Source organism: Lynx canadensis, chromosome C2 (assembly GCF_007474595.2).
Source record: "Lynx canadensis isolate LIC74 chromosome C2, mLynCan4.pri.v2, whole genome shotgun sequence".
In the NCBI taxonomy this organism is placed as follows: Eukaryota; Metazoa; Chordata; class Mammalia; order Carnivora; family Felidae; genus Lynx; species Lynx canadensis.
This window is the reverse complement of record NC_044311.2, coordinates 86743658-86770793: the sequence shown is the minus strand read 5'-3', so window position 1 is coordinate 86770793 and position 27136 is coordinate 86743658. Positions and strand designations below refer to the sequence as shown.

Here is a 27136-nt window from a genome sequence, read left to right as displayed (position 1 = left end):
AAACAGTCACATCCGGGGCCGAGAGGAACCGCGAGCGAGCTGGGCGTGCGCCCTTGCTTCGTGCCCTCAACCAGTATGGCGGAGCCACGGGCGCGCCGCGGGGAGGCCGTGCGAGTCGGGCGGTTCCGACGCCCGCGCTGAGCCGGGGAGGAGGGGCGGGGGACGCCCGTGCGGCCGGTGCGTCTGCCCTCAGTGAGGCGGGGCGCGCGGCGGACGCCCCCGGGCAGGGGCGGGAGTGGTGGAGGGCCGGTGGTTGGCTGTGAAAGGGGCGGTGAGCGAGGTGGTTCGGTCTCAAGGCGAGGCTTGGCCTCCCCAGCAGAGACGGGGGGAAGAGGCGGCGGCAGCGGCGGCCCTTGGGCCGGTTGGTGAGGCGATGGCGGCACCAGCCCCGGGGCCTGGCGGAGCCTCTGGTGGCGCTGGCTGTAGCGGCGGCGGCGGCGCGGTCGGCGGCTCGGGATCCGGGTCCGCGGGCGCAGGGGGCCGGCTGCCCAGCCGGGTGCTGGAGTTGGTGTTTTCCTACCTGGAGCTGTCCGAGCTGCGGAGCTGCGCCCTGGTGTGCAAGCACTGGTACCGCTGCCTGCACGGTGATGAGAACAGCGAGGTGTGGCGGAGCCTTTGCGCCCGCCGCCTGGCAGAAGAGGCTCTGCGCACGGACATCCTCTGCAACCTGCCCAGCTACAAGGCCAAGGTGAGGGAGCCCCGGGCCACGCCGCTGCCCCCAGTCCCGCTTCTCTGCGCCGCTCTCAATCTCAGTGCTTCTCATCTGAGCTCTGACTCAGACGCCTCGCCTCACCATCCCGCCTTTGCACGGCTGCAGTCTCTACCTTACTTCACGTCCCCCTCCATGAAGATCCTCTCTTCTCTTTGAAGTTCTGCTCCTTAAACCTACCCCCCTCAATTCCGTGATACACTTTTTAAAGGACCAGATAGTTTCCAGTTACTGGTTTCCATCACTCATTCCACTTTCCACAGACTTCCCCCATAAAGACAGACCACCCCCATTGTTGTGCCATTCAATACTTTCCTATTTTTTATTAGATCATCTTAGCTGCCTTAACACCGGCTGGATTTCTAAGATCTTTGCTTTCACCCCACATTCACCTCACTCTTTTCAAGCTGTGATTTATAACTATTTTATTCTATTTTCGCCTAAGTTCTCTTTCATTCCCTCGATTATGTTTCAGACTTGTGAGTGTAGTCCTAGACATCCTGCTAACTTTCAAATTACAGGTTTGAATAGAACATCCTCTCCCCTTCCCCGTCAGCACCATTTAACCATCCTAATACTGCCTTGTTCCACTATTGGCTAACTTCCCTGCCAACTTTTTCATAGTTCCACCTTGATGGTGTGCCTCTTCTATTCTGTGTGTCATCTTATGTGCTGATTCTGGTTTGATGCCTTTTCCCCCTAGATTCTTGTGCACATTCCTGCCCTTTTCATATACAAATAAAAATTTCAAGTAACAGGTTATGGTAGGGCTGAGAAGATCTTCAGGCAATATAAACAAAGACCTCGAGCTTGAATTCAGTTGGATGGATAACAGCTATTAAGTATAGCAGTCACCAAGAGCATATGTGAGAGAGGAATGAAGTCTGTCCTAGAATGTGGTAAACATAAAAAATACAATATAACTAAAAAAAGGAGATACCCTTTTTAAAAGCTAGACTGTGCAAAGGGGGGAGTCAGAGTAAGTAAATTTTTTTCCCTGTGTGAAATAGATGTAAAAATTTATTCTTCTGTAATAAAGCGGTTTAGTTTAATAAGATAAGGAATGTTGCAATTAAGTACGTCAACTATCAAATTAGTTTTTTTTCTTTTTTTTATTATTTTTTTTTTTTTAAATTTTTTTTTTTTTACGTTTATTTTTTTTTGGGACAGAGAGAGACAGAGCATGAACGGGGGAGGGGCAGAGAGAGAGGGAGACACAGAATCGGAAACAGGCTCCAGGCTCTGAGCCATCAGCCCAGAGCCCGACGCGGGGCTCGAACTCACGGACCGCGAGATCGTGACCTGGCTGAAGTCGGACGCTTAACCGACTGCGCCACCCAGGCCCCCAAATTAGTTTTTTTTTCTATTAAGTGAAATAGCACATTAATTTTTTTTTTTTCAACGTTTATTTATTTTGGGACAGAGAGAGACAGAGCATGAACGGGGGAGGGGCAGAGAGAGAGGGAGACACAGAATCGGAAACAGGCTCCAGGCTCTGAGCCATCAGCCCAGAGCCCGACGCGGGGCTCGAACTCACAGACCGCGAGATCGTGACCTGGCTGAAGTCGGACGCTTAACCGACTGCGCCACCCAGGCGCCCCGCACATTAATTTTTTTAAGTTTATTTATTTTGAGAGAGCACGTGCACAAGTGAGTGGGAGGGGGGGCAGAGAAAGAGGAAAAGAGAATCCCAAGCAGGCTCTGGGCTATCAGTGCGGAGCTGGACGTGGAGCTCTATCTCACAAAATGAAATATGAAATCATGACATGAAATGAAATCAAGAGTCAGTGCTTAACCGACTGAGCCACCCAGGTGCCCAACACATTAATTTACTAGGACAACATTTGTACATGGTGGATGCTCAGTGGATCTAGTTGTAATTTATGTAGTAGCATGCAGACATTGCAGTTTTATCAGGCAAAGTAGGCTTTAAGACATTTTGTAATTGGTCTGTAAAAGATACATTTACATGAGTCAGGATTCATATGACAGTATGTGTTGGTGTGTTCATGTAAGTCAACATGCAAAAGACGCAATATAGTATATGCAAAATGTCTTGCCTTTTGCCTTGTCTGCCAGCCACCCAGTTTGCCTTCTTGGAGGCAACCTGTGTTACCTGTATCCTTCCAGAGATATTTTAGGTTTCTTAGGTTTTTAATACTTTATATTGTCTTTCTACCACACCCATGATAGGTATTGTAGATTTCTACTAATCATATGTTCGTTCAGATGTTGCAGGACACAGGAAGAATGTCTTGAGGATAAAAAGAAGTCAGAGACCCTAGTAAGGAAGTCCTCAGTCAAGTAGAGAAGAAAAAATGTATAGAAATAATTAATACATGATAGAATTGCTCCTGTGACATATATATATATGTAGACATATATATATATATATAAAACGTATACTCCCAGTATACACACACACACACACACACACACACACACACTAGAATTAGAATTTCAGTGAAAGGAGAGATTTACAAGTTGAGTGGAGGCTTGGAGAGGGTTGAGGTTAGGATTATATTTGATCTGAATTTTAAAGATAGGGAGGATTTGAAACATTTTACTAAGAAGAAATACTCTGAAAAAAGTAGGACAAGAGGAAAGCAAAGGCTTTGCACAGCATATATGTTTACTTTAAAAAGGGTGATCTCCAGGCACTATGCTCACTTTTGCAGATGCAATGATGAATAAAAACAGACACAAAACTCTTAATGGATGCCTTGCTTATGGAGCTTAGAGTCTTGTGGGGGGAAATAGATATTAATCAAATACACAGTTGTAAAATTGCATCTGTGGTAGGTGCTATGAAGGAGAGAGGGTGCACAGTGCTCTGAATGTCAGAGATGGAGGATTTGACCTAGGTATGGAGGTCAAGAAAGGCTTTCCTCTGAGGAAATAATGCATGTCCTGAGACCTGAACAATAAAGCCAAGGGGAGAGAGAAGACTTCCGGGACAGAACTTGATGATTATGAGGGACAGAGAATACATCAGTGTGGCTGAATCAGAGCAAAGGTGAGACAGGTTTGAGAGAAGATGGAAGAGGTGGAGTGAGGCCAAACTACAGGGAAGCCATTTTGGATTAGAAGCAAGAGGGGGTTAGGAGTGTGGGGATTGGTGATGTGATTTTTTTTTTTTTTTTGCATTTTAAGAGGTTATTTCTGACTTTGGTATGGAGAACAGATTGGAGGGGGACCTTAGAAATATGGATAGATCCGCTAGGAAGTGGGTAGTGGAGGAGATGGGGAGAAACAAAAAAGATTTAGGAAGTAAAACCTACAGGATTTGGTAATAGATTTGAAATAGGGGTGAGAAAGAGGGAGGTGTTAAGAATGACTCCTAGATATCTAGCTTACATAATATGAGAATCACCTGGGCTAGATTTAGGAGAAATAGCAGTGAGTTCAATTTTGGTAGAGTAGAATTTACAGTGTTTTTGAGACATCCGAGAGATTTCAGATAGGCAGCTGTTACAGTTTGGAGCTTAGAGGAAAGGCTAAAGATTTCTATCTTTATATAGGGTCTAGTGAGATTGAGTTGAAGTAGTGGAAAATACAATTATAAAGGTAAGCTGAAACTCATCATGGATGTCCTTGGCATGTAGCCTTCAGTGTATAGTTTGGGCTTTGTTCTACTATTATAAACCATAGAAGTTTGAACAGAGCAGTGACAGATAAGTACTGTGCTTTAGAAAAACTAGGCCATAAGATTAATTGGACAGAACAGGGGTTAGTACCTATACCAGAGGTACCTAAGACCTACCTGAACAAGTGTGTAGAGGAGAGAAGAGGATGGCTGGGAGAGCTATTGCAGAGAACAAATCCATATAGGACAGCTAACTGAGAGTGGGTGAGATGAGGAAGAAGAGTCAGATAGGATTTCCAGGGAGCCTGGGTAACTGGGAGGAGGATGCGGACAGGTGTGGGATAGCATAAAACTGGAAAGTATTTGGAATTGTCGGTCTATTTAGGATTTGTCTTCTTTTTGAAAGTTCATATTTTTCATGTTACCAAGGAACATCAATAATTCCAGTCATACTTAGCATCTAAGTATAATATATTCTCAGATTTTCAGGCCTAGATCCTAAAGTAGGTCTTAAAGGTGTTTGTTACAATGTAAAATTTAGGTTGTACATGAGACTGGGAAAGAAACTATGGATTGTTTTTATTTATTAGTTTGTATATTTATTTTTTCATTTCATCTCAATTGTTCAGTATCCAAATCTAAAAGATAAGCACACTTATTATAATCACAATAGCATCACACCTAAAGTGTAAAGAAATTAACAATAATTCCTTAATATAAACAATGCAGTGTTCAAATTTCTAATTGTTTTATAAATGTCAAATGTTATATTTAAAATTTTCAGTTTATTTAATCAATATCTGTGTAAGGTTCTCATGGCAAACTGCTGATATATATCTCTTAAGGCTATTTTAGCCAACAGATTCACCTACTAACTCCCATTCCTGAAACTTATCTGTTGAAAAAACCAGGTTGTTTACCCTGTAGAGTTTCCCTCAGTCTGGATTTTGCAGATTTCATTCCAATAGTGTTCCTTATGCTCTTCTGTCTTAGACTCAGAGAGGTTTGCTCAATTTAGGTGAGATTAGTATTGCTATTGTTTTTGTTCTTGTTGTTTTTCAATGTATTTTCTATTAGAATCGAGTGGTTGGGTTGGATGCAGACTTAAATGTTGTATGGTGCCAACTGTGGTGGAAAAGAACTTAGGAGAGCAAAATCAGGGAGATTCGGTAGTCGTGGTTAGAATAACTTCATACAAGTGGTAAGAATGATTCAGGTTTTAGAAGATACAGTTTATGTTGGAGGAGGAAAGTAGCTATGATACTACAGATAGGGAGAACAACATGAAGTTAGAAAGGGAAATAGGAGGAACCAGAACTGGAGAGCTTTGAAAACCAGGAAGAATAGTAGTTAGTATGGAACCATCAAAGGTTATTGAACTGAGATGAAATGTGATCAAGGTGCTGTTTTAGAAAAGTAGGTCTGGAAAGAATTTAGGTAGAGAGTTAATTATTGAGTGTAGGAGAGTTTTAGGGGGCAGAGGTATGGTGGTCACCAGAAAAGGGTACAGTGAAGAAAGATTAGTCTGGAGTAATAGGAAGAAGTCATAGCAGTTTGGAGAAGAGGCTGGTAACAGTGTCATCGTGACAACGAAGGATAGAGAAAAGCAATTGATATTTGTAAGAATTAGGGAATAGGCATAGGTAATTATCAGTTAAATATTTATAATGATTTTATAAAATATTTTTTATTTTCTTGTCTTGATAATAATCTGTTGAATTTTAAATAATATTTGGGGGACATTTTACTCACCCATTTAATCGTATGTTCTGATATTTTATGTGCTTAAAAGTGTGTTATAATAGGAACAGATAGGAAAATATTTAGAAATACTTCAGTATTGGGGTGCCTGGGTGTCTCAGTCGTTTAAGTGTCCGACTTCGGCTCAGGTCATGATCTCACGGTTCGTGGGTTCAAGCCCCGTCTTGGGCCCTGTGCTGACAGCTCAAAGCTTGGAGCCTGCTTCCGATTCTGCCTCCCTCTCTCTCTCTGCCCTCCCCCTGCTCCTGCTGTGTCTCTCTTTGTCTCTCAAAATAAATAAAGTTAAAAAAAAATTTTTTTTAAATACTTCAGTATTACAGCCTCCTGAATCAAGCAGAGTGTTTGTTTTTTAATGTCTCTGCCCTACAGTGTAATAATGAAGCAGTGAGGTACTGGCAAATAGGAACTGAACACTGGATGAAGGGGCTAGATACCAGACTTCTCTTTGGGACTCTTGCTCTAACTACCTGTTGACTTTTAGGTCTGTGCCCTCATCCCTGTGTTGCAGTAGGTCCCTTTAAAGCCCTTCCTAATGCTGAAATTCTGTGATTCTGGAGTTGGTGGCTCAGATTAACTAAAGCAGTAGATCCCAGCCTTTGGCTGCTTTGGGGTCATTTGAATAAGGGATTTTCTTTAAAAAAAAAAAAAAATTAACGTTTATTTATTTTTGAGACAGAGAGAGACAGAGGGTGAACGGGGGAGGGTCAGAGAGAGGGAGACACAGAATCTGAAACAGGCTCCAGGCTCTGAGCTGTCAGCACAGAGCCCGACGCGGGGCTCGAACTCATGGGCCGTGAGATCATGACCTGAGCCGAAGTCGGCCGCTTAACCGACTGAGCCTCCCAGGCGCCCCAAGGGATTTTCAAAAAACATACAAATCAAAAACTTTAAATTATTAAAGCATGAGAAATGTTTACTATTTAGACAGAGTAGCAATTTCCATACTGCCCTTATTTTGGAAGCTTACAAAACTGATTAGTGAAGATCAACTAATCTGTCCTATCTATGGTAGCTGCTCTTAATGACTATCTCTTTATAAATTCTAGTGCTTGAAATTAGATGCCGTCTAAAGGGTTATTTGATTTGGTAAAATGAGAGTAGTGCTGTCTCCATGTATGAGTAATAACTAGCAAGGAGGCTGAGGATCTAACATAGTTTGTGGTTATTAAAATTTTTCATAAACTTTAGAACTGCTATGACTACGTTCTCTATTAAAATATTTTGGGGAGGTAGGGGCGCCTGGGTGGCTCAGTCGGTTAAGCGGCCGACTTCGGCTCAGGTCATGATCTCACGGTCCGTGAGTTCGAGCCCCGCGTCGGGCTCTGTGCTGACAGCTCAGAGCCTGGAGCCTGTTTCAGATTCTGTGTCTCCCTCTCTCTGAGCCTCCCCCGTTCATGCTCTGTCTCTCTCTGTCTCAAAAATAAATAAACGTTAAAAAAAAATTAAAAAAAATATTTTGGGGAGGTACCTGGGTGGCTCAGTTGGCTAAGCGTCTGACTTTAGCTCAGGTAATGATCTCGTGGTATGTAGGTTCGAGCCCTATGCCAGGCTCTTGTGCTGACAGCATAGAGCCTGGGGCCTGCTTTGGATTCTGTGTCTCCCTCTCTCTATACCCCTCCCCTGCATGCTCACGTGCGCACGCGTTCTCCTGCTCTCTAGCAAAATAACATTAAAAAATTCTTTTCAATAAAAGTATTTTTTGATGACAGTATTGCCAGCATGAAAACTGTATATCCCTTAACTTTTTGATATAAAAATACTAAATATAAACTAGAGTAGAGGAAATAGTTAATGAACCTCCCAACCTATCACCAAGCTTTACCAATGCTTAAATATACAGATAATCTAGTTTTGTGTTTACCCTACCCATTCTCTCACTCCAGCCCTGGGTGTTTCAGAGCAATTCTGAGATATCCTCATGTCATCCATAAACATTTCAGTATTATCTCTAAAATATAGGATTCTTGTGTATATCTTTTGATATTTTAAGAAGTCTATTTGGAGAAATGATACCATAGTTTAGAATTTTGATAAATAATAAAGCAGTTGGCAGTCATTTTATTTTTTATTTTCTAATGTTTATTTATTTTTGAAAGAGAGAGAGAGAGAGACAGAGTACGAGCAAGGGAGGGGCAGAGAGAGAAGGAGACACAGAATCCAAAGCAGGCTCCAGGCTCTGAACTGTCAGCACAGAGCCCGATGCAGGGTTCAAAACCACAGACTGCCATATCATGACCTGAGCTGTTGCTGGAGGCTTAACCAACTAAGCCTCCGGCCACCCAGGCACCCCAGCAGTTATTTTAAATGTTGCATGCATCTTTTGTTAGTATTCCATCCTGAAACTAGCCATTTTTTGGAAATACATACTGTATTATTTAAAAATATGTAACTTTATTGTCTAAAAACATGTAGCCTAAAACCATGGATACTTTTTAATGTTTAAGAAAAATCAAATTTCTATTTCTTTGGTCTGCTTTTCGTCTTTTCAGGTGCGTGCTTTCCAACATGCCTTCAGCACTAATGACTGCTCCAGGAATGTCTACATTAAGAAAAATGGTTTTACTTTACATCGAAACCCCATTGCTCAGAGTACTGATGGTGCAAGGACCAAGATTGGTTTCAGTGAGGGCCGCCATGCATGGGAAGTGTGGTGGGAAGGCCCTCTGGGCACTGTGGCAGTGATTGGAATTGCTACAAAACGAGCCCCCATGCAATGCCAAGGGTATGTGGCATTACTGGGCAGTGATGACCAGAGCTGGGGCTGGAATCTGGTGGACAATAATCTACTACATAACGGAGAAGTCAATGGCAGTTTTCCACAGTGCAACAATGCACCAAAATATCAGGTGAGAAACTAGGTATTTTCTCAGTTGTGGTCCTTTGTCAAATCACAAATCATTAATTTGTTTTAAGTTCACAAAATTTTATATAGCAGCTTTGTGTGTCTTTTTGGTAATTTAAAAATAAATAGTGTAACTGGCCTTTCTTTGCTACTTTAATAATCTTTTAGTATTTCTGTATTTGTTTCCTAATACATATTGACCTTGAGCTATCTGTCTTTGCTCTAAATCAGGGGTTGGCAAACTTTTTTCTATGTAGGGCAGGTAATAAATATTTCAAGCCTTGTGGTTCCTATGGTCTCTGTCACAACTATTCAACTCTGTTGTTGTAGTACAAAAGCAACCATAGATAATATGTAAATGAGTGTTCATAGCTGTGTTCCAGTAAAATCTTGTTTATGGGCTGCAAGCAAGATTGGTCCAATGACCATAGTTTGCCAACTCATGCAAGATTGTCCTTTTTCCTGTATCATGTCACATCCAAACCTACTTTTTTCTAGACTTCTCACTCCCAGAAATGTACCTGTGCACATGCGCACACATATTCACCCTCTGCTATTCATTAATCTGTTTGTGGATTCAGAGCCTCTGGAGATGTCAGTGATTTCTATAAGACAGGCAAATTTAGGCAAACTACTGAGTTTTTTTTTTACTCTCTTCATCTTATCTTAATGCCATACTCATTTGATTCTAGGGTCAAAATTATAGTTCCTATTTGTAAATGCCATATGATTAGCATAGAGTCAACAGAGTCTAAAACACAATAATCTGATAAGAAATTGGAAATTTTAGGGGTGCCTGGGTGGCTCAGTCGGTTAAGCATCTGACTTTGGCTCAGGTTGTGATCTCGCGGTTCCTGAGTTCAAGTCCGCATCAGGCTCTATGCTGACAACTCAGAACCTGGAGCCTGCTTCAGATTCTGTGTCTCTCTTTCTCTGCCCCTCCCCTACTTGCACTCTTTCTCTCTCTCTCTCTCTCTGTCTCTCTCTCTCTCAAAAAATGAATAAACATTAAAAAAAATTAAAAAGAAATTGGAAATTTTAAAGAATTATAGACTTAAGAATAAGAGATATTAGGAGCACCTGGGTGGCTTAGTTGGTGAGCATCTGACTTCAGCCCAGGTCATGATCTTGTGATTCACGAGTTCAAGCCCCACATCAGGCTCTATGCCAGAGCCTGGAGCCTGCTTTGGATGCTGTGTCTCCTCTCTCTGCCCCTCCCCTGCTCATGCTCTGTCTCTCTGTTTCTCTCTCTCTCAAAAGTAAAAAATAATAATAAAAAGAATAAGGTTTATTATTAGAGTCATTTCATAATGATAAAGGAGTTAATCAGATAGAGAGATATAACAATTGTAAATGTATATGCACCTGATAAAACAGCTCTAAAACACATGAGGCAAAAACTTAAAGAACTGAAAGAAGAAATAGGTAAATTAGCAAGTATAGTTGGAGATTTTAGTACTGTCTTTAAGTCTATTTTGTCTGATGTTAATATAGCAACTTCAACCTTCTTATGCTTACTATTGCAAGGTACCTCTTTTTCCCTATTCTTTTACTTTCAGTCTGTCTTTGTTTAAAATGGGTCTCCTAGCTGGCATATAATTGGGTGTCTTAATCTAACCCAATCTCACAATCTCTGCCTTTTGATTTGAGTGTTTAATCCATTTACATTTAATGTAGTTGTTGGACTACAATTGATATTGTCCTGATCTCTCTGCCTCTGAAGTTGTGTTCTTTTTTAAAAATCTTTTTTCTCTTTGTTTTTTGGATCAGGTAATTTCTATTGCTCTATCTTCAAGTTCATAGATTCTATGGCTATTAGGCCAGGGTAGTGAATTTTGTGTATTGTATTTTTCAACTCTGGCATTTTCATTTGGCTCCTTTTTATAGTTTCCATTTTCCATTGAGATTGTCTGTCCATTCATTAATATTAGATTTTTCTTTAATTCTTTGCACATATTTATCATAACTGCTTTTAAGCCTTTGTCCACCAAATCCAACGTGTAGGCCTACTTGGAATTGGTTTCTATTGACTGCTTTTTTCCCCCCAGAGTATGAGTTGTACTTTCCTGTTTCTTTTCATGTCCAGTCATTTTTAATTGAAAATTGGAAATTATAGATAATATACTAGTAATACTGGAATGTTTTGTTTTTTAGGAATCACTTTGTTTTTTCTGAATGTGTGGGTTTCTTGTTTTAGTAGGCAGTTAACTTGCCTAGATTCTTCAAATTGTGAACTCTGTCTCCCCCATGGTAATAGCAGCTAATGTCCTTTGTTGGTTTTTGTTTTGTTTTGTTTTTGCAGCGGGGGAGGTTTGCTTCTAGCTGTTATCTTACCAGCCTGGTTTTATTGGGGTTTCCCCTGGTCTGTGTAAGACAGTGGATTATACAGTGATTTGTGCAGAGTTAATTCTTGGGATTTAGGCTCATCCGCTTTATGGTTCCATTACTTCTGGAGTTCCTCCTCTAAATTTCCAGTTGCTCTGCCATCTCCCAAGTTTTGCTCTCTGACACCTAAAGCTAGTAAGACTTTTGCTTTCTGTTCTCTGTGCTGTGTACATGCTGTATGCTCAGTCAAAGGTAAAACAGATATGCAAATTTCACCAGAGATGATTCTGTCATCTTAGTTTCCATCTTCTGTAAAATAGGGAGAAATCCCTAGGATAGATGTGAGGATTAAATGAGATAATACAAATAAACCACAAAATGAATACCCACAAAATATTAAACTTTTCATTTCTATTTGCGGTTGTGTTGTTTTGTTGGTGGCAATAAGTAGGGTGATGATAATTAGGATTTCATATGTCCAATAAATGGGGTGTTTAGTTAATCTATGAGTTGGGCAAAAGAGAAGAAAAAGTAAATGTTTGTAGTTGTCTATGACAAGGAAATACAATGAGGGAAAGTAACAACAGCAAGAGTTATCATAATTAGGAAGTATTAAATTCTGACTTTTGATTGCTAATGTTAGGACCTTTCTGCCGTCCAAGTATGAAATAAACAACCTTTTATAGATGCAAATTAGAAAAGTAAAATATCCTTCTGTCCTTGTTTGTCTGCACTTTTCCATGTAGGAAAATAACTGGATGTATTGTGCTTCTGCTTTAGTTTGCTGTTTTTATAAACAAACAGGTGTTTCAGAGCAGTGGCCCATAAAATGACTAATAAGCCTATTCTGCATCTTTAGAACCTATGGTCAGATTGGCTCTTCATGATTATATAAGTTCCACACTGTTTGAAGAACTGTTTTGTCAAACTTTAAAGGTTATATGAGTGTTTTTATTATGGTAATTTTTATTGTGATAAAACATACACCTTTATTATTTTAACCATTTGTAAGTATACAGTGCAGTGGCATTAATACATTCACAATATGTTTATCCATCACCACTATCTATACCTAAGACTTTTTCATCATCCGCAGCACAAACTCTATGTTCATTAAGCAATAACTTCTCATCTCTCCTTTCCTCCATCCTCTGGTAACCTCTATTCTATTTTCTGACTCTACGATTTGAATATTGTAGGTGCTTATATAAGTAGAATCATACAAATATATATTTTTGTGTCTGGCTTATTTCACATAACACTAACATTTTCAAGGATCATCTGTGTTATAGCATATATCAAATTGCATTTATTTTTATGGCTGAATAATATTCCATTGTATATACATATTATAATAATTTGAAAAGGGTTAGATAGACATTTTGGTAAAATATACCAAGTTACAGATTTTAGTGGTAAACTTCTAAGAAAAGCCTTTAAACAAAGAGTAAATAAAATCTGGGGACTGTTCAGTAGGAACATTTAATTTTTGGTATTAAATGCAGATCCCATCTTAAAAAAAAAAAAAAAAAAACAACTATTGGGCACCTGGATGGGGTCAGTCAGTTAAGTGTTGGACTCTTGATTTTGGCTCAGGTCATGATCTTGTGGTCATGAGACCGAGCCCACCTAGGGCTCCTGGCTGGGCATGGATCCTGCTTAAGATTTTTCTCTCTCCCTCTCCCTCTCCCTCTGCCCCTCCCCAGCTCACTCACTTGCATGCACACGCGCACTCTCACTCTCTCTAAAAAGAAAAAAAAGAGAAGAAATTGGGGCACATGGGTGGCTCAGTCAGTTGAGTGTCCAACTTCGGCTTAGGTCATGATCTCGCGGTCACGAGGTTGAGCCCCTTGTTAGACTATATATTCTTAATATTTTAACTTACTGATTGTATCTATTTCTTCTAGCTATGCCCTTGGTGAGTTTTCTTCTAACCTTCTTTTGGTGTCTATTTTCAGATAGGAGAAAGAATTCGAGTCATTTTGGACATGGAAGATAAGACTTTAGCTTTTGAACGTGGGATATGATTCCTGGGGGTTGCCTTTAGAGGACTTCCAAAGGCCTGCTTATATCCAGCAGTTTCTGCTGTATATGGCAACACAGAAGTGACTTTGGTTTACCTTGGAAAACCTTTGGATTGGATGACAGTGGCTTTCTTGGGATGAAAAACTGAATGGAAGAAGATACCTGCTTGTGGAAAGTAGAATCATGAAGTGACAGTGTCATACATGCATGCCCAAGAACATCCTGAAAAACACATGAAATTGTTAACTGGAGAAGCAACTCTACAGCAGAGATTATCTTAGTGTTTCCTCTTTCTACTGGGCCAGAAAAATCCTCAGGGTTGCAGTTGGTTGAGTGGGCAGTTGACATATGCATGTTGCAACAGATTTTGTCTCTAAGTTAGCAATGTGTTATTTCCAACTTTTAAGGTGAGATTTTAGAGATGCTATAAAAGGGATAAGATAAGGAAATAGCAAGATTTTTAAGTAGTGTGTTTGTGAAGAAGACTGATCCTGTTTTACAACTGCCTGTTTTTTCTCCAGACCCTTTTTTCCAGCCAGCTTGACTATTAGAAAAGTATGAAACTGGTTGGGTTTTATTAATATTTTTAATATATTGAGAAGCATGGTCTGCCTGGACTGCACTTCTCTAACAGTGAGATGTAAAATTGTGCAGCTATTTTAAAAGTTGTATATATAATAAGTGTGTAAAAAAAACCTGTAAAAACAAAACAGGACAAAGGGGTTGCTTGTTCTAGTTCAATTTCTTAAAAGCCACTACATGGTACAAAATTAGAATAACATTTAGGGAAAATTAGGTAACTACAAAGAAGAGGATTAAGAGGAGATGTGCTGTATTGGCTCATTTTAAATTAATTTGGTTACAGTTTCCATAGCTATTACAGTCTGGTTATTTTTCTTTTAATGATCAAAATTATTGTAAAGAGTCCTCAGTCTCTTGAGTTTAAGATTGAGGGAAGGCAAATCTATTTCTAATCATACATGTATCAGTAGTAATAAGATAATGTGCATCTTATAGTATCTGGTTTATTTTTTGGCCTTCTGAGAAAGTATCTCATAACACACAGAACATTGGCCATTTGCTCTTACAGGCCTCAAATATGAAAGCTGTTAGTCACAGACCTAAGGAAGAGAATTAATGGTCCTTTTATTTTGTAATTTCATAATGCTATAGATATATAATTTTTTTAATTTTATATTGTTTACATCATGGCAACAAATCTAAGCCTCAGACTCTTCATTGGGGTTATCAAGAAAATGTTTACTCACCCACCTGAAACAGTGCCAGCCTGAACCCAGGTTAAGAATGTTCTTAATCTCATCATAGATAATTGCCCCCATGGGACTTGAAATAAAATACCTTGTGCTGAAAACTTCAGGTTGGCAATATTTTGAAGGTTTCATTGTAGAAGAGCTTGACATTAGTTTTTGACTAATAAATCTGATTTCACTAATATTCTTGAGTTAATCTAACATACATGAGCAGAGATTTTCTTTTGTTATAAGAGAAACAAACATCCTTCCGTATGAAAGTATAAATGTATGGTTTCAGATGCATCTTTGTGATAAGAATTGACTAAGGCAGATGAAATCTTTGCCTTTTAGGTTACTGCTGTGCGTAATTTTGTTTTAAATCTAATCAAATTAGAGATACCAAGCAGCTGGCTGGGGTTCTTGGGTTGCTCCTTGAGAGTTAAGCTTATCAGTACTCTCATGAAGCAGGGGATTTCAGTCATGAACAAGATTTATTTTGCCACCTGACAGGTTTACAATATTTATTGTGTATTTGGTATGTTGCTTAAGGTGAAATCCGTTAAAAGTCCTTTCAATATCCATGTCAAGAAGAAACCTCCTGAAAAACCATATTTAATAGTACAGAGTAAGACTATATGTTAAATGTATTAGAGAATATAGCTGCTACAGAAATTGATTTTCTTGGTGTAGAACAACTCAATTAATTGGCAAAGTTTAAAATTTAAAGAAAACTGGTTCAGGATGAAGATTGATAAATGATAAAACAATAAAGTCCCTTATGTGCTTGGTCTTTTTTCAGGGTATGATATAGCCAATTCCAAGAGCGTTTGCGAGAGTTTTGTTTATAAATTCTGTTTGTCTTATTAGTAAACATTCATTTGTAACAAAGTTTGAAGGTGCTGAATGGAAAACAGAAACATGGGGTTATTGCACATTGAACCTAGAATCAAATAATTGCCTAAATATTTAACAAAAAGCCATTCTTAATCTCAAAACTGAAATTCTCTAATATGCTATTTGCAATTTTATAGAATGGAGGTTCATATTTAGAATGAGCATCAGGGGAATGAAGAACCTTCATTTGTAACGTGTGAAGTATTTTATTACTGGATACCAATAGTTGTTACAGAGAATATTAAACCAAACTATTACAATGTTCAAGGAAAAGGAATCTCTTTTTCATTGGTGCTGAGAGAGCATTCAGGTAGAAGATGTCGCACCTGAAAGTTGAGTGTCAGTCATCTAAACAGTGGTTCTCAACTTAGCTGTACTTTGGGAGTCATCTACATTTTGAAAAATCTTGATGCTTTAGGGTCTCATACCCTAAAATTCTGATGTTGTTCTGATGTTGGACATGGTCATAAGGATTTTTTTAAGCTTCCTAGGTGATTCAATATGCTGCTAAGGTTGAGTTTTAAATTCACCTTAAGTTTTCTCATCTGCAAATTAAAAAAAAAAAAAATCCCTGCTCCCTTCACTACCTCACAAGTATATTGAGGGTAAAGGAGAAATAATGGGAAAGTACTTGTGTGATGGATAAAAAGTGCTATTGAAAGGCAAAGTAGTATTTGTTGTATTTCAACTGAAACTATGATCAGGAAAGAAAAATATGTAATTGAATTTACTTTGTTGACTTGGGAAACCGGGAGCGTTCTCTTTGGTTCTTAACTTTAGTGAGCATGCAGATGTGCAAACACTCAATACTATTACTCTTATTCATACTATGGTCTTCTGTCATACTTGAGATAGGCTGTTTAATTATCTGGTTCTACATAGGAAAGAAACATTAAGGCTTAAATTCTGTAATGGGCCAATGGCTCACAATTCATTAAAACTTTTCATACAAGGAGTTCTGTGGTTAATATATGTAATCATTTCATAGTTGCCATTTTTTTTCATTATCTGACTTGATTATTAATCCATTTATTTCATCTCCTTCATTCTTACTCATGTAAATTTAGGTATAGATTTTATAAAGCACATAGAGCAAGTAGGTTTTGCCCAGTTGACTAAAGTCATGGCTAAATGAATAGGCATCATCTGCCTTTTAGATATGATTTAACTTGGGAAAGAGAGTTACAAAAATAACAGCCCAAAACCATACAGTAGGTATTATAATTAACTTATAATTTAAGTCCCCAAACTGCTGTTTATATAAATTATAATATTAATATTTTTTGATCTTTAAACAAAAATGAACAGTTTTGAAGAGATAGAAATGTAAAGAGTTTTAAAGATTACTTCCTGGAAATCAAGACCATCTCAATTAGGACCACTCTGAAGTCTTCTGGAAGGAACAGTCCATACCCAGTCCAAATACTATCCTCATAAGCATTCCTAATTTCTCTAGCTGAATGTAATCTCTCCTTCCTTCAAATTTCCCTATTTTTATATTTATCTATACTTAACTCATGCTATATTACTTTATACCTTGTATGAATTTATTTGTATTTATTATTTGTTGGTGTCTTATCTCCTCTAAACATCTTAGGACAGGAATCTCTGATGGACTCATCTTTATGCCCACATCATCTAAGCCCAGTAGGCAGGTGCTCACACATTTCCTGAAGGAACAGAAAAGAATTATGTAGGGACACTAAAGCTGCTCTGAAGTTACAGACTATATTAACAAAGATAGATGAGAAAGAAATTCTGTATCCTATTTTAAGTGAAGCACGAAGGAAAGGGACGTAAATCTGAGGTTAATAAGGAAGAAATAATGACTGTGAATGCATTTTAGCCATTCCCTTTATGCTTAAATATTGATAAACTGATTTTTAGTTTTGGGTGTAAATTCATATTTGTTTAGAATTAAAATTAGAATTCTGTATTTAATTTTTTGAAATTCTGTCGTTTTGCTTTAGTTTCTAATAAAAAGTTAAAACAAACATTAACCACCTGTGATTGCTTACATTAAAACAACTTATATATATATTGGTCGGAAAGAAAAACTGAGGTAGCTTAATAGCCAAATGTGATGGAATCTATGTATAAGTTGCATGTCTTTTATAATGGAATCCATATTTCCCATGTTTAGCATGGAAGGCGAACAGGAAATAGTAATTCACGAGGAACCTGTTCCCCCATTACATCTACCCCAGCTAACAGTTGTTTGATAATGTTTGCCAAGAGTTTACAAGAGGCAAGCATGGCTGAACTAATTGCTCCTGTGATCCAAAGCTTAAAAGAGAATTTAGTTGATCATGTTGCCAAAAGTTGCTTGGTGTATTAGTATGTTCAAATTTTGCAAAGGGTTTTAATTTCCTAAGAAGAAAGTAGGTGTAAAATTTCTGTATCTTTTGTTTAGGGAGAGCTTTACTAATCTGTTGTCCTAATTTCTTTTCTTGGATCCTCCCCCGAACCATTTGCTTTTTATTTAATGTATTCATTAAAATATTATTGAGGGCAAATTCTATCCTCTTCAGTATATGGTTCATTAAAAGAAATAGCCTCTCAGAATTTAAAATGTTGTTAACCAGCTTGTGTATATAGGACTTCATGATAAGTGACTTAGGAAGTAATCGTTTAGGGAGTTTTCTTTAGGTTACCCTGTTGACAGTCCTTAATTTCTGTTTCTTTTTAGACAAGAAAACAAGAGTTCAGGGAAATCAAGTCCTGTCTGTTGTATGATATTTAGCAAGTCATAGTATTTCTGCTACCTTTTCTCCTCTATAAATAAATGGGTGGGGGGTGAAATTGAGTATTGGGGATAGGTTTTGTGGTCCTGTCTCCCTTGAAACCAGCTCCTTGCAGTAATTTATTAAAATGCTAATATCCAAAGTTAAGTTAATTAAAGGCATATCGTAGTGGAAATAGCCAGATACCTTTGTTTATTTTAGTGTAGCTAACCTGTTGACATTTTCCAACCAGTGTTTAAAAGGTCTTTCAAAAATAAATAAATAAAAGGTCTTTCAGAGGCACTTAGGTGGCTCAGTCGGTTAAGCATCTGACTCTTGATTTCAGCTCACGTCATGGTCTCATGGTTCATGAGTTCAAACCCCGCATTGGACTCCACGCTGATGGTGCAGAGCGTGCTTGGGATTCTGTCTCTCTTTCTCTCTCTGCCCCTTCCACACACAGTCTCTCTCTCCCTCTCAGAATAAATAAACTTAAAAAAGAAAAAACTGAGTCTTAGAAGATGATACGAGTTAGGTTTAGATCCACTATTGTAGGTGCACGGAGTAGCATGTATGTGATACAGAGGCGTAAGTGGATCCAGTATGTATGGAAACTGTGCACGCTGGAAGAGTAGTGGGAGAGGATATGGAGCCAGGGGTTTGGGGCCAGACCATAATTGCCATGCTAAGGAGTTTGGGTTTCATCCTATTTTTCATGGGGAAGCCATTCAGAGGCTTTCGAGCAGAGGCATGGCATGATCTGTGGGCTTTAACAATTACTCTTGCTGCAAAAGGCAGTGATAGAAAAATGGCAGATGAGTCAGGAAGTCTAGGCAGGAAGTGACTGTAAAGATGTAGAGGAAAGATGTATTTAAGAGACATTCAGGAAGATAAATGGAGACCATTTGTGGGTAGAGGATGAGGCACTTTTTTTGGTGCGGATGTTTGGGACAATCATGGTACTCTATTAGGATAAGGAATTGAAAAGGAGGAATAGATTGGAGCAGGAGGTGATGCATTCAGTCTTGAACATGTTGAATCTGAGGTAGAAATACACAAAAAGCAGTTAAAACTACTGTCTGGATTAGGGAGAGAGACAGCCAACAGGCTGCTGAATAGGGAGTGAGAGGTGCTTGGCACGTTGCTTCCTCACTGGTTCTACCAGCCCTGCTGGGCCCCACAACCCCGTGGGCAGAGTGGGGGCAGGGATGCCTTGAGTACCTGAAAAGACAACTACCTGCCCCTCTACCATGGTGGGTTGTTTGTTTTTTGTTTTTAGCTCTTGTGTGCCCTACTCCTGTAACAATCCCACACTTCAAATGTTTTAATGCCTCTTTTTAAATTTTTAAATTTCCTATCATTTTGGTTTTCAGGCAAGAACACTGGAGTCATAGGTTCTAGGTCCTAAGCAGATTTCCTCCCTTACTAGGGCCATTTCTGTATCTGAGGTTGACCCAGCTTGATGGTTTTCATTTTGGGATGCCCACTAGAATCACCTGGGGCGCTTTTAATTTTTAAACAGCTTGAGTGTAACTGGCATACAATAAGTTATACATATTAAACTGTGCAATTTGGTAAGTTTTGACATCTGTATACATCCATCACAGTCAGGAGACTATATATCTGGGAAGTTTTTAAAAGGTAAGATACCCAGGCAGATTAAAGTTAGCATGGGGGATGGACTCAGGCATCAGTGTCACGGTTTTTTGTTTTTTTGTGTTTATTTGTTTTTATTTTTTTTAAGTTCCCAGATAATTCTCGTTCAAACTAGGGGATCACCATTCAGGACTGACTTTTGAGGAGCCTGAGAGTAGAAGCAAAATCTCTTGTTTTATGACCAGGAAAAGCAGAAAACAAAACAAAAACAAACAAACAAACAAAAACCAAAAAAGCAACTGGCCATACACTAAGAACAAGTCAATGTCAGAGCCAGAGTTAGTACTGAAGGCATTATATCTCTTCTATTGGTCCTTCTATGACCCTTAGTGAGCTAGATGTATGTAGTCATTTAAAAGAGGTCAGTGTCCTTATCAGGATTCTTTCAGGGATGGTGGATTTGGTATCCTTCCTGAATAAGGGTAGCAATGAAATTTCAGTGTTAAACCAAAGCTGAGAAGCTGTACCTGTGGTTTGTCACATCTTAGAATCAAACTTTTTACCGCTCTAAAAAAATAGAGATCTAATCATTCAAAATTGCAGCAGGAAAAAATAATAAAACCTTGTGTTATGGGTTGGATTGTGGCTCCCCAAAATTCATATGTTGAAGTCCTAATCCCCAGTACCTCAAAGTATGACCTTATTTGGAAATAGAGTAATTGCTTGTAATTAGTTGAGGTCATACCAGAGTAGGGTGGGCCTCTAAACCAATGTGATTGGTGTCCTTATGAAAAGTGGATATTTGGTTTTTAAAATTTTTTGTTAATGTGTATTTATTCTTTGAGAAAGAAAACGCAAGCAGGGGAGGGGCAGAGAGAGGGAGACACAGAATCTGAAGCAGGCTCCAGGCTCTGAGCTGTCAGCATCGAGCCCCATGTAGGCTTCCAACTCATGAACCGCAAGATCATGACCTGAGTAGAAGTTGGACGTTTAACTGACTGAGCCACTGAGGCACCCCGTTTTGTTTTGTTTTGTCTTGTTTTTTAAGAGAGAGAGAGAGCACGAGATGGGGAAAGGGGCAGAGGGAGAGAGAGAGAGGAAGAGAGAGAATCTTAAGCAGGCTCCGTAGCTCAGTGCAGAGCCCAACATGGGGCTCAATTCCACAAACCTGGGATCATGATCTGAGCTGAAATCAAGAGTCGGATGCTCAACTGACTGAGCCACCCAGGCACCCCATAAAGTGGATATTTGGATACAGACATGCACACAGGGAGAACACCATGTAATGATGAAAGCAGAGATTGGTATAATGAAGCAGAAGCCAAGGAACGCCAAAGATTGTGAGCAAACCCCCAGATGCTAGGAAAGAGGCAAAGAACAGATTCCTCCCTCGCAGCTCTCAGAAGGAACCCACTCTGTCCACACTTTGGTCTCAGGCTTCTAGCCTCCAGAACAGTGAGATGATACATTTTTGCTGTGTAAGCCACCCAGTGTGTGGTATTTTGCCCCAGGAAACGAATACACATGGTAAGTTTTCTCTCCACCAATTCTGCTATTGCTCTCTGGAGAAAACTTCAATGCTTTGTTTGGTGATTTGTTGGAATAAGGGCCAGGAACAATTTGAGGGGTGTGACAGGTTTGTTGGAAGGTTTTTTTGCCAGGTTGCATTGGTAACCCAGGATTTGTAAAATACATAGGATAGGGATTAAAAGTATCCTGAAGTCAACACTGCCTGGATTCGAACCCAGTTCTACCACTTATTAGTTCTGTTACTTTGGGGAGGATATTTGATTTTTCTGTGCCTCAGTTCCCTTTTCTGTAAAATGGGTGGAATAGTACTACCTCCTTTAAAGGATGTTGTGAGGATGAAATGAAAGGCACATTGAGCTGCTTAGAATAGTACCAGAAACCTAGTAAGTATTCAATACATTTCTTCTTATTATTATTCAACTGTTCTATGATAGGTAAATGTCATTAGGAACCAAGAGAAAAGCAATTATTTCTTGTAGGGTGTGTATGTGTGTGTGTGTGTGTGTGTGAGAGAGAGAGAGAGAGAGAGAGAGGGAAACAACTTTTAACTCATTTAGTCCTAAAATTGGGAATAGGAAACACTTTTAAAATATTTGAAGCAACAGAAACTTGAGGTTGTTTAAGCAAAAGGAGTTAATTCTAGAGATACAGGGTATCTCACAGAGGTCAATGACAAGAATGGACTTTATGAGAGACTCGGACAAGACAATGGAAATTCATTGGGAGTCTGGAGTATCACCTCTTCCTTGTCCCTGAGACAGCTCTTCATTCTTTTCCTGAACGTTCTCTTCTACACAGTCCACACTATGAAAAACAGTTGCCAATACCTCTGCTCCTTTCAAGAGATCAAGCCAGGACAAGATTGGACTCTTAGTCTTAATACTGACAGGGATTCCACTTCCCATGCTAGTCCCTCAGCTGCGGTCATGGGGTGGGGAGGAGGTTCACACAGCACCTAGGTAGCTGCTAGAATCCCAGTTCTGAGACCCTAAGGCTGGCAGAGGTAAGGGTGGTCAGTGGGAGGCAGCCACAGGGAAGAGAGGGTGGGTACTCCACACACACTCACAAACGTGCTTTTATTTCAAAGTTTGGCCACGTAAAGAATAGCATTCTTAGGGATGCCAAGAGCAAAAAGGACAAAGGGGCTGAGAGGGAGGGAGAGGACCCGCTTCTTGCTGCCAGACTCAGCTCTGAGAAGCCACAGACTGGGCAGCAGGGGCTGCGTCTTAGCAGGAACGGGTCTGTTGAGTCAAGGGCGAGAATAAAAAGCTCAAGTCTTTTGGCTCTTTCAAAAAGAAACTGTTTCTTGCTTCAAGCTGCTGTTCCCTGCTTTAAGAGTGAGAGTAAAGGCGTGTGAGGTTGGAAGTTCAAAGGAAAGCCAGTTCGGTGGTTTGCTCTTTGTTTGGCTGATCTTGGGTCATTAGCAGCCTGCGCTCATTTTGAGTATTAAAAATGAGGGTAATTGTATTATTAATAAGTTGCTCCGTCTCTTATGGACACTATGCTTACATACTTCACTGGATTCCTTTCCGAAGAACCCAGAGCTTAACTTAGTTGTTTTAGGGGTTGTGTAGTAAATCGAGGGTCACAGTCTGGAGGGGAGTTTGGTGATGCAGTGAGCTGAGGAAATATTTTAGGGAAAGGACAGTGTCTTAGATAGGGCTATGATATCAAAATATCATGAACAGTGTAGCTTATGAATGACAGAAGTTTCTTTCTCACAGTTCTGGAGACTTGAAGTCTGAGATCAGGGCACCAGCACGATTGGTTTCTGGTGAGAGCCTCTCTTCAGATTGCAGACTTCAGACTTGTATCCTCGCACGCGGCAGAGAGCAGGAAGAGAAGGCAAGCTCTCTCCTGACTCTTTGAAAGGCACTAATCACATCGTGAAGGCCCCACCCTTGTGTGACATCATCTAATCCTAATCACCTCCCAAAGGCCCCACCTCCTAATACCATCATATGGGGAGGAGCTGTAACATGTTAAGGTTACAACACGTGAATTTTGGTGGAAAACATTCAGTCCAAAACAGACAGCAATGGGATTGTGTCCAAGCCCTCTAATGCTACAGCCAAGTGAAATACTGCCACTTCTCATCCAGTGGAACTTAGATCTACAGGTTTTGAGGTAGAAAAGGAGCTCTTGTAGGAAGATGGAGCCAGGCATCTGCCCAGAAGGGTTCAAGAAGATGTCCCGCACCCTCAGGACTCTCCTCCCTGCCCAAACCCGGATGTGTTCCTTGATTGCATGACTTATTGTGGCCTGCCATCCTTTGGGACCCCATGAGGAGTTCAAGGCTCTTCCCTGCAGGGGCTCCTCTCCTGAGGAAGCACAGGATATGGTAAGTGATAACAGCACCACAAGGCCCTGCTCTGTGTGCATCTCTTGTTAAGCGCCTCATCAGAAGTAGCTGGTGGAGAATTATGATTGAGGTTTTCTTATCTCTTTTTCAATCAGATCATGACTAACAGTAAGAATAAAATTTAAGAGTCTCTAGTGTAGATAATTAATAAAGAGTCCACCCCCCTCACTTGGATTGTTCATTTATCTCCTCCCCATCTGTTGAGCACTTCTTGCATAGCACACACAGTGCTGTGTTAGAGCTAGGTCCCTGCACTCGGGTCCTCAGAGATGTGCTTAATATTTCTGAGCACCTACTATGTGTTTAACTTACATTATCTCATATATTTATCACAATGTCTTGATGGCTTTTATTTATTTTTTAATGTTTATTCATTTTTGAAAGACAGAGAGAGACAGAACACAAGCAGGGGTGGGGCAGAGAGGGGGACACAGAATTGGAAGCAGGCCCCAGGCTCTGAGCTGTCAGCACAGAGCCCAATGTGGGGCTCGAACTCACAAACCACAAGATCATGACCTGAGCGGAAGTTGGATGGTTTTCATTTTTTACAAGAGAGAAAATGATGTGCTCAGCGGGTAAGTGACCCCCTAATGTCACACGGCTTTAAGTTTCAGAAACTGGATTTGAACCCAGATCTCTGACTCAAAAGCATGGTCCCTATCCATTCAAGGGGGAAACAGACATTTCACCAGATAACAAGGTGAGTGCTCTTAAAGAGGCAGACACGAGCAGTGGCAGTGGCTGGCTGCCTGGAGAGACTGGAGACACTGGCAGATGATTTATTCTTCAGGACTGGGAGGCCTATGGAAACAACACCTATTCCCTTCCCTGAAGGCACATTCAGGGTCTGGACTAGCTCCTCTCTGCTTCCCTCCTCACCTCTGTGACCTAGTCCCTCTTAGTCTGCCTATTAATTATAATCAGCAATAACTACATAATCCCTGGCCTATGTCTGGCTTGCCAGATAAAATACAGGATGCCCAATGAAATCCGAGTTTCAGATAAATGAATAATTTTTTACTTTAAGTATGCCCCCAAAGTTGCACGAGATAACAATTATGCTAAACAATTATTCAGTGCTTATCTGAAATTCAAATTTCACTGGGTGCCCTATATTTTTATTTGCTAAATCTGGTGACTCTAAAAGCCATCCAGAGGCCTCTTATCTCATCCTGTCAGCAGCCTTGTTAACCCTTGACTTTTCTGCACGTTGCATCCTGATAGCAGCCTGGCTGGGCTCCTGGTCCCCATCTAAGCACCCTTCATCTGTTGCCACACACGTCCCAACAGGACAGCTGGGTCTACTGCTGCGGCAGAGGAAAGTTTTCATCATATTTTCTTGCTTTGCTTCCTCGGAGAGTACCTCGTTGGCACCACCAGTCAGGCTGGCACCACAGGCTGAGCCTGAAGGTAGAAATCGGCAGAAGTTCATCTCAAAGGAAATGGCCCAAGAGGACAAAGTGTTGAAACAGCAGAATTTTGTGGCTTAAAGTCAAAACATGGCCGGTTATAAACATCCGTCACTTTGCACGTTGGAAAGAAACAGATGTTTTTAGTTACTTGATTCTTTCCTCACTTAGAGTTCTTGGCTTCTCTCCTCTCCCCTGTTCAGATACTTATTAAGGACCTACCATGGGCACCACATTATCAGGCAGGCAGAGAGACAAGTAAAACTTTGCCCTTAGGGATCTCATGGCCCTGAAAGGAAGCCAAGACCTGTCTAAACACCTGTAACATGTGTTAGAAAATAAGGCCCAAGGAAAATGCAGAGAAAATGCTGTGGGACTTCAGAGAAAGAAGAGGGCATTTTGGGGGAAGGGAGGGGTTCAATCCAGGCAGCCTCAAGGAGGAAGTATCATTTGAGCAAAGGATATTTATCTTTTGTTTTCTTTTTTCTTTTGTTTTAAAGTAGGCTCCACACCCAGCATGGAAACCAACATGGTGCTTAAACTCACAACCCTGAGGTCAAGACCTGAGCTGAGATAAAGAGTTGGCCACTTAACCCACTGAGCCACTCAGACGCCCTGCAAAGGACATTTACCAAAGGATAAATAGTGTTTAAACATCTCTGAATTTGCTAAATATCAAATTGTTGAACACTGGCTCATTAATAGTAACTTATCAATTTGTCAAATGATAAGCTCACTAAAACCTCGTTTCTTTTAAGTATTTGTAGAATCTATAGCAACTTGGTTTTTTTCACCAAGGCTTCCAAATAATGAATTTAGTCTTTTTTTTTTTTTTTTTTTTAAATCTCAGGCCATGTTCACATCAAAAATATTATACAGTTGATTTCTCTCTTCCATCCAATTTAAACTCCATCCTGCTACCTCCCTGGGTTTGTGTGACTGCACTGATTTCATTCCCATTGGTAGCCCCCGTTACTGACACATGCTGGAAACTTTCTCTATCCTGTGACTATTCCTTTGTAATTGTGATATCTTTGAAATAAACACAAGTAAAGAGAATAACGATAAACTTGTGCCCGCTGTTCAGCGGTAACAAATCTTAACATTGTCCCATATTTGCTCCAGGTCATTTTTTCCCCAGAAACAAAAACTACAGATACAATTGAAGCCCCTATTGGGCCCTTGCCTGTGATTTGATTCCTTTCCTTTCCCTTCCTCTCCAGAATCTGACAGTTCTCATTCCCATGTTTGTCCTTATTCTTTTCTACATATGCGTGATTCCATAAAGAACGTTTATTGTTTTGCATCTTTACAAACTATAAGTATATAATACTGTTTATATCCTTCTATAACATTATATTCTTGTGACTTATCCATTCTTTTTTTTTTTTTTTAATGTTTATTTATTTTTGAGACAGAGAGAGACAGAGCATGAATGGTCGAGGGGCAGAGAAAGAGGGAGACACAGAATCGGAAGCAGGCTCCAGGCTCTGAGCCATCAGCCCAGAGCCTGACTCGGGGCTCGAACTCACGAACCGTGAGATCGTGACCTGAGGTGAAGTCGGACGCTCAACCGACTGAGCCACCCAGGCGCCCCTATCCATTCTTCAACATAGAACTGTTAGTTTATTGTAAGTTACTGAATAGTATTCCATTTTACAAATATACTACAATATATTTATTCTTCTGTTGATGACCATTTAGGTTATTTCTCACTTTGTATTATTAAAAAAATTTTTTTTATTAATGTTTACTTATTTTTGAGAGAGAGAGAGAAAGAGAGAGCACAAGCAAGGGCAGGCAGAGAGAGAGGGAGACACAGAATCCAAAGCAGGCTCCAGGCTCTGAGCTGTCAGCACATAGCCCAATGCAGGGCTCGAACCCACAAGCAGAATATATTTCTAGGGTTATAGGTTATGTTCAGCTTCACCTTTGTTAGATATTGCCTAACTGTTTATCAAATATTTGAAGCAGTTACTCTCATGAGCAATATTTCTGTTTATCAAGCCAGGGACAAGGGCAACTCCCACAGATAATACCCAATAAAAGCATGTGCCAACTTGCAGGTATGAGGGGATATATATAATGCCACAAATTCTGACCATTTCATGGGCAAGTGCA

The 27136-nt window shown here is 40.0% G+C and overlaps 1 protein-coding gene across 1 annotated transcript; it reads left to right on the top strand.

Annotated features, from left to right (window-relative positions):
- The first annotated feature begins 131 nt into the window (after nt 1–131).
- On the top strand, nt 132–16350 carry FBXO45 (F-box protein 45). Its single transcript, XM_030329777.1, has 3 exons — nt 132–688; nt 8546–8902; nt 13182–16350. Exons 1-3 carry the CDS (start codon nt 374–376, stop codon nt 13248–13250), a joined length of 741 nt encoding a protein of 246 aa, XP_030185637.1. The 5' UTR covers nt 132–373; the 3' UTR covers nt 13251–16350.
- The last annotated feature ends 10786 nt before the right edge of the window (nt 16351–27136 follow it).

Bases quoted from the DNA above. Each gene is read 5' to 3' on its own strand.
- FBXO45 (XM_030329777.1), top strand. From the start codon at position 374: ATGGCGGCACCAGCCCCGGGGCCTGGCGGAGCCTCTGGTGGCGCTGGC. The intron at 689-8,545 runs GTGAGGGAGCCC...TCGTCTTTTCAG, and splicing joins TGCCCAGCTACAAGGCCAAG to GTGCGTGCTTTCCAACATGC. The intron at 8,903-13,181 runs GTGAGAAACTAG...GTCTATTTTCAG, and splicing joins ACAATGCACCAAAATATCAG to ATAGGAGAAAGAATTCGAGT.